Below are 7,858 nucleotides of genomic sequence, written 5' to 3'. Positions count from 1 at the left end.
CAATATATCAGGGCAGAATTTAAGTTTTAGTTTCACAAATAATTCTGGGCTCATTCATTTTAACCACAATTACTGTTATTACGGTTGTAAAGTTTAAGTCTTTAAATGTTGATTTAAAAAGTGGCAGTTTTATTGCTTTTTCTGAGGTTGGTTCGTAGTGGACTGTGATAATGCACCCCATTGTTATTCACAAAAGAGGGAGTCTATCCGAAGGTTCTTGGAGAAAGGTTGCTGAGCGCCAAATTGGATTTCTGACGGAACGAGGAATCAGCTACTTGGGGATGATCCAGAGAAAGTTGAGCCGCCATCTCTTTGTGGGGCTTCTGCTGGAGTGCCATTCATATGTGTCAGATCCTCCAGAGTCATTCAGATTCAGAGGGAAGGTTCACTCTGACCAGTTTTAGGGCTCCAGCTGCTGAACAGAACAAATCTGCTCAGGGGTAATGCTATAAATATTTAATCCTTTTGCCATTTTGCTTTTTTACTTTGATTGACATGAACACCCCATAAAGAGTTAATTTCCTTAGCCCTCTCGCAGCTTTGCTACAAGCCTTAGAGGCTCGCTCTCAAAACTCATAATGTTAAGAACAAAAAGACAGGAATCCATACAGACAAAAAGATCTCCACCTCTGGCTATTTCCAGAGTCCTATCAATAATATTTGTAAAATCATTAGGCTGATTTAAAAACTAAAAAAAAAGAAAATCCTACACAATAACTACAAGGTTCATATCTTAAATAAAATTTATTGTTTATCTTCAAATCTGGCATAAAAGAAATGTAAGCAGATGTTTTAAGTATTACATTTTCTAACCTGTGTATGTAAATTAACAGTGCCCATTGGAGATGGGTGCTTGAAAGCAGAAGAATCAAGAGGGAGTCTTTATTGCCTTTACTTCCCTTAATGCATGTGAACTCAGTGCAAATTAAATTAACATAACAGGACTTCAGTTAAACAGTTTATTAGCTTTGTAAAGTGGATTTACCAAATCAATGTTAGTGCTGTAAATTATTGGATCAGCATATCCTCAACCTAAAAACCCCACAAATTTTAATTTGCTTCAAACATTAGTCTTTTTTTCTCCTGTGGAAAGCATTTTTTCTTTATTTTGTGGAAAATATTGCACCTGGTGAAATTCAGGCATGAAAGCAGAGCTGCATCCAAAATGTTTTTAGTCCTAAATGTGGACGGGTCACTTTTTTTTTTTTTTTTAACAATTGTTTTGCAGCACAAACACAAGCAAGAAAAAAAGAAAAAAAAGAACGCAGACTAGCCAGGGCCCACTGAGCTTTTTTTCCAGCCTGGTGAAAAGAATGAATAATTCAACAGTAAGCAAGCTTTCAGCTGGTCATTTGTGTGCTTTGATCTGGGAATCAGGAGTTTGCATGAATGCCTGTATTGTCATGTTGTGCTGCCACAGTGCGTGAATTATTGAAAATAGTGCAGGTCCCTGCTTTATCTGGTAAAGTTTACACGGCAGGCACACTGGATAGACACGATGGATGTGTAAATCCCTAGATGTTGTTAATGTGTAGAGTGAGGTCACTCAGCAAGGGTTATTTGGGCCTCTGCTGCAAAAGTGTTCAGTGTGAAAAGAACTTCAGGGTCAAGCAACAAACTACAGGTTGACATCACAAGCTTCTCTTTGCACCAAAATGTGAAGGTGTGGCACAGAGATGGGTATTTTAAAGTGTTAAAGAGCTCTGGTTGCTGAATAGTATGTTTTTCTTTCTATTTAGACTTACAAAGCTGGGTCTCTTACTGTATTATTCAAGAGGCTATACAATGCTATATGATAAGCCAGTTTTAGTCATTCATTTCAACTTCCGATTAATTCATATATAAACTTTTAGTTTAAAAAGGTATGATTGATAATAATTGATAACTAAATGGTGGAGCTAAAACATTAGTGATTAGTTTATTATTACATATTAAACTATAGCAAAAGCAGTTGTTAAATGATTTAATTAGTTTTCTTTTTAGCCAAAATGGTTTTTAAAAAAAATCACAAAATATTTTATCTAAGAAGTTTTTAATCAATCAGAATCAGACTACTTAATTATTCTCAGAGAAAATCACATCGTCACAGTTGCTCCGTGACAGAAAGAATGATAGCAACAAGTTAAAGAACCATATTAAATATTAAGATATGGAAATGAAATGGCAATACAAGACAACAGAACAAAACTTTTAAATTAGTTGTGTGAAGTTGTGATTTAAAAAAAAAAAAAAAAAGATCTTCTGTATCAAGCATAAATTAATTAATTTGTAAAACCAGTTAGTCATTCTTAGTCTTGTAATTCAAACTTTCCAAATGAATTAATTGTTATTATTGTTACTTAATTGTTGATGCCTTTCAAAATAAGACTTTCGCTTTGTCATTACAGATAGGTAGAAAAATATCTTTCACTAACCTTCACGATGTGGCTTTGTCTCAACTTTAAACCTCTAAGATTGACACTTGTGCGCCATCACATTTTGAAGCCTCCTGTGCGTTGCTCTTAACAAATTGGCTTCCCTCCCTAATTCGCTTAGATACGGCTGATTAGCACATCTGCAGAATGCTGCGGTCTATTGTGTCATAACAAAAGTAAGACCTTTAATTGATAATGGAAGAAAGGTAGAAAAATGTTTCATTATATTGAGGGTTCGTTGAATTTCATAGAGAACTACAGCAAATCCATGGCATTGGTTAGTTACAGCTGGACACATAATTAGAGTGCCTCCTTACCTATAATTTGTGTAATAGTTTTGGTTGGCGGCATGTTATTACCATATGAAAGGGCTAAGCAGGGGTCATGTGCATTGCGACAGCAATTAGAGCAGAGCTGAGGGCAGAAGAATGTTTGGGGCTGTTGTTAATTGGAAATCTCTACAAAGCTATGCTTCAATTATAATTTAGTCAGAGCAGCACTGTTTTAAGCCCAATGTATTCAGTTGCCATTATTTTCTGTAATAGTATGAACAGCCAGGCCTGTTTCCTTTCAAAGCATGAGGCTTTGAAGAGAATGAGATTGAATTAGATTAATTTTAAAGGCCTTGGTGCTGCCGCTGTGAGTTTTCTTTATTCATGCTAATGTCATACGATGTTGCCATAGAAAAACTGGATGGTGTTTGTTTAGGAGGTACACATACTCTTATATTTAGAGTTACAACCATAAGTTATTTTATTCTTATCTATGAATTTAGGTATACATCCATCAGATTGACATTTTCATAAATTTTTCTATTTTCAGAAGTACAATACCGTGGTTTTTAAGAGTATTAGCTGCATTTATTAAACAGTGGCACGTATTCTTCAGTTCACAACTGTGTGAAGTACAGAAATCTCCAATCCACCCCACTATAAAAAAAAAAAAAATTAATTAAAGAAAGCCCGGGGAAGTGTGTGTTTCCTAAAGAGGTAGTTTTAATTATAAACTTGTGATTTTGCTTGTGATTGATCTGAGTGTTTGGTTTTTGTCAAAACCTAAATTCAAATCTATTTTTTAATAAGCATGTTTGTGTTTGATTGTTGAAAAACTAAAATCAGAAGCAACCAAATTCTACAGATAAGTGTTCAGACTGCAGAAATTTATACTTCTTGTTGGTTTTTATCTACATTGCTCTTCATTTTCTGGTTTCTCCAGGTCGAAATGAGCTGATAGCGAGATACATCAAGCTCCGGACCGGCAAGACAAGGACGAGAAAGCAGGTTAGACGAGACGTCTCTGTTACATAAGTGTCAGAGGGCTGTCAAATCTGAATGTGTGCACACTGCTGCCTTTGTTTTAGAGGAACAAAGTATGACAGAGAATAAGGCTATGCTAACTGTCAATAAGAAGGGCTGACAAAGATCCCCTGTCTCCCTGTCACTGCTGTGTTGCAAGAAGAGATTATTACGTTTTCACACTATGCATCTAAATGTAGGCAAATATATAAATAATATATAGGTTTTCTACACTGCTTATGGGTTGTGGAAGCAGGTATTATCTGAGCTGTCACAGGAGGAGAGGCAGGAGTACACCCTGGAGGAGTTGCCAGTTTATCATAGAGACAGACAACCACACACTTTCAGATCCATAAAGTCAATTCAAGATCACCAATTAACTCACCATGCATGGCTCTGGGCTGTGGGATCAAGCTGGAATAATCAGCAGAAACCAACCACATGCAAACTCAAAATCACAACAAAAAAAGGCCCAAACGGAACTGTTTTTATGCGATTGTCTGCTAACTATTTCACCACTGTGCTTCTTATTTTTTGGTTATTGGGTTAACACATTTGCTTGACAATTGAAAATGTAGTAGTTCTGTCAAATTCCATTTGAGGTTTCATCAGAGCGTCTGTTGTAAAAACTCTGCCCTGTCAAATAAGCAGACTTAACCACTGTGGTGAGCACTTGTGCTAAAAGTAACTTAGTAGTAGTACTAGTGGCCTTATTTCTACCAATCTCTACACGATATTGAATAGTTTTAATGGTGCTTTAGTGACTCTACGAAGCCCCTGATCTTCCCTCTAAACAGGAACTTCCCTGCATGACTAGTGACTTGAATGACAGTGATAAACAAGTCAGTGTTTACAATGACATTCGATCACTGTGTGTGAATTGATCAGTCTGGACCAGAAAGGTGTGGTTTGTCTCCTGTGTCTCATCTTCTTGGCACAGAATTGGACAAAAAGAGGGTTGTTTGTGCCGAGCAATACCAATAAACACGCATGATGTTACTTTAAATATCATGTACAGCATGAAAGTAATTGATTTAGTTATTAACATGGCACCAACAGCAATATTGATCATTTTTCTCACCAGCTCCAGCTTGTTTTATTGCAACTAAATTGAATATATATGGACTAATTGATGTGAATGTAATTCTTCCATCGAAGGAACTAAAACCCCTGAAGGTTTAGCTCTTTTGCTTCAGAAATTATAAAAAATGAGGGATGACTGTGATCAACTGATTGACTAACAGTTACAGCTCCAGTTTAAGCACTAACTCATGTAAAAGATTGTGAATAATGTAAAGACTTCTCAGCTAACCAAACACTTTCCTGTTAAATCACTCCCTTGTTGGGGTACTCAGGTTGGGTTTCATTTGCATGAAAATTGCCAGAGGAGAATGTAAATCTACCTCTCAAACCTGTCATCAGCTCACATTAGGTCTCTTTCAGACGGCTACTGATGAATGTTTCATTTGAGAGTATAAAATCATTTTCAACTGTATAGACATCGTAGATAAACTTGGCCGATGAAATGCCTTTCGCAGCTCCCACAAGGATACTAGACTAGCCGATTTTCATTCAGCACACAGCAGATCACATCTGTGTGCTCTTAATGTGTGCTAAAGGGGCCTGCATCCTCCTTAATCAGTTCACTTAAGTGACGACAACACAGCATAACGCTTTATTGGCTGTTAGCTTGGTGTGTGGTTTGAAGATGCTTCTGTTATACACCTTATCTCCTTGAAGTGTTTTTAAACAAAGACATGTGTGATCCACTTTGTACTTTTTTGGGTTTTCCTGTTTTTTTATTTTCCTTTTTCTCTTTTTTTTTTTTTTAAATGGAGGTGTCTAGTCACATACAGGTCTTAGCAAGAAAGAAAGTTCGAGAAATCCAAGCTGCCATTAAGGTACGTCTGGCTTTGCCCAGTTGCAGGGGGCTTTTCATTGCCATGGTTACAGGCTCTTCCTTTGTTTTCCTCCCCTCCCCTACTCCGCAGGTGTCTAGTCACATTCAGGTTCTTGCCAGAAGGAAATCTCGTGAGTTTCAGTCCAAGCTAAAGGTATGCGCTTTTCTGCTTTTGGGCTTGTTTGGTTGCTGTGCATCTTAACTTTCTGTTTCCTGTAGAGACAGAGTGAATGCTTGATCCTCTGATTCCCCCCATAACCCAAATCCTCTGCTTTTCTGTTCAGCCCTTCTGATCTCACTTACTCACTTTCTTGACCATCTCTCACTCATTCTAACCCAAACATGCTGTCACTGTCCTGTCTGCTTGGTTTCAATGACATTAATTCTTTCATCACCAGCCTTTGCTTTGAGAGCAGCTGCACAAAATAACCGTGATCTTGTATAAATATATAAAGACATGCTTTTGTGATTTAAATTAACAAAAAATAGTCTGACATATGGATCCTACATGTTTAATCTTTTATTAGTCATGAGCCTGACCAGAACTGGATTTTTCTAGGTAATTTTGCTGAAATTGAAAAAGTTTTTAAAAATAAATAAATAAAATTAATTAAAACTACATTTCTTAGCCAGTACATACAAAGCATAAAATACACAAAGAAACACAGACTTGTCTCCAAACACTCGTAAGTACTTTACAGTTTCACTGGTGTGAAACACTAGAGTGGGACATCAACCGGATAACGAAGATTTGCCTTTAAAGTAAAGAGTTGCACCATTCTGCTGCAACCAATACATTTAAACAGGCACAACTTTTAAAATGAAGGCGAACTTTCTTCATGTCTAGTCTGCATCGCACTTGTTACAGTTTCACTACGACTTGGGGAGTAGGTGGCAAGCGTTTATAGAAAAGTTGACCATACAGCCTGCAGGTGACTGCAGCAATGCCTTCTAGCAATCAAAGCAATTACAAGGAGATTTTTGGTGCAACACTATATAGCTATTTGCAGCCAATTTGTACTAGCTGCCAGCAACTTCCATCAACCACTTGCTAGCAGTTGAGGAATATACATGTTTTCTTAGTGACTAGTGTCTAGGCCTGTGTGACTAGAGCCTAGCTTTGAGCTAAAAGCTAACAAACAAACAGTGGAAATGTTCACCGTCTGGAATTTCAAACTGGGAATTTCAAACTTGTCGCCGCATGTATAAGGTAGTCCGGGTAATCATTAACATATGTACCAAATTTGATTAAATTTGAGTGATTTTGGATGTAAATGAAAATGTGGTGAAATGAAAAAGATTCAAAATCTGCAGCGCAGTCTATAGAAAACTACATAAAATCTGTGGAAATCCATCCTGCATCAACGTTTGTAGATTGATTAATATTTTGTTCAAAGAGCCGATGTGCTACTGTGTCTTTATGTAATGACAAATTCTCTAGTAGTGCAACAACACATACTCCGTACTAGGTCATAATAACAATGGTCTGCCCTTTTTTTTTTTTTTCTTCTTTTTTTTTTGATGGGGGGCTGGTCAGGCTCAAATTTTCCTCTATTAAGGTCTAAATCAAAGTGTGTGCATGTTGGGAAGCATGCTGGCATTGGCTGTTTTGGTGAGTGGCTGGAAGCTGAAGGTGCGGGGAAATGGGTCTGCTTACATCTCTTACTAAGCAGACTTTATTTTTAAAAAAAGGCAGCATGGCAAAGGGGGCGGGAGTCCGTGTTTAAAAAATGAAGAAGAGATTACACCTCTGCTTCCTTTGACAATGTAACCCAACTTTTCCTCACCGTCAAAGACTCAGTGGTGCACATTCAGAGCAGAGAATGGCAGTGAAGCTGGCTGTTTCTGAAATCCCCCCCCCCCCTGCTTTCTTGTTCTCCCTTCAATCTGTTGATAACTCCAGGCTCTCACAATGCCATGGCTGTCAGTCGCTTTCCTTCCTCCCAGTTCAGATGTCGTCATTTCAGAACGTTCTCGTCAGTTATTTCAGAAATAGTGAAATCTGTTAAAATCGCTGAAGAAAGCTTTTCAGAATGGCACATTAAAATGGGAGAAGAGCATTGTGAAAGAAGTAATCTTGAATAATACTGACCTGTAATTTAAGGTATTTTATGAAGTAATGCTTGTATATCAAAGGACACTCCACCCATGTGCCATTTTCTTCTTTTCTTGGGGAGCCGACTATACGTTTTGACTTTCACACTTTGCTCCACTCCCAGTATTCAACACGAATTAATGACCCCTCATTA

The 7,858-nt window shown here is 37.4% G+C and overlaps 1 protein-coding gene across 7 annotated transcripts in view; it reads left to right on the top strand.

The window, feature by feature from the left end:
- tead1b (TEA domain family member 1b) overlaps window positions 1-7,858 on the top strand; it is a 48,612-nt gene that overhangs the window by 30,727 nt on the left and 10,027 nt on the right. For 3 of the 7 annotated variants that reach the window (XM_005741565.1, XM_005741569.1, XM_005741564.1), the window contains exons 4-6: window positions 3,630-3,694; window positions 5,548-5,610; window positions 5,701-5,763. In XM_005741565.1, the coding sequence (XP_005741622.1) occupies window positions 3,630-3,694; window positions 5,548-5,610; window positions 5,701-5,763 (191 nt within the window). The remainder of the gene's footprint in view (window positions 1-3,629; window positions 3,695-5,547; window positions 5,611-5,700; window positions 5,764-7,858) is intronic. The other 4 variants (XM_005741568.1, XM_005741566.1, XM_005741570.1 and 1 more) reach the window with 2 other exon arrangements.

Source organism: Pundamilia nyererei, unplaced genomic scaffold (genome assembly GCF_000239375.1).
Source record: "Pundamilia nyererei isolate P.nyererei 1_Seehausen unplaced genomic scaffold, PunNye1.0 scaffold00112, whole genome shotgun sequence".
In the NCBI taxonomy this organism is placed as follows: domain Eukaryota; kingdom Metazoa; phylum Chordata; class Actinopteri; order Cichliformes; family Cichlidae; genus Pundamilia; species Pundamilia nyererei.
This window is presented reverse-complemented; position numbering and strand designations above follow the sequence as displayed.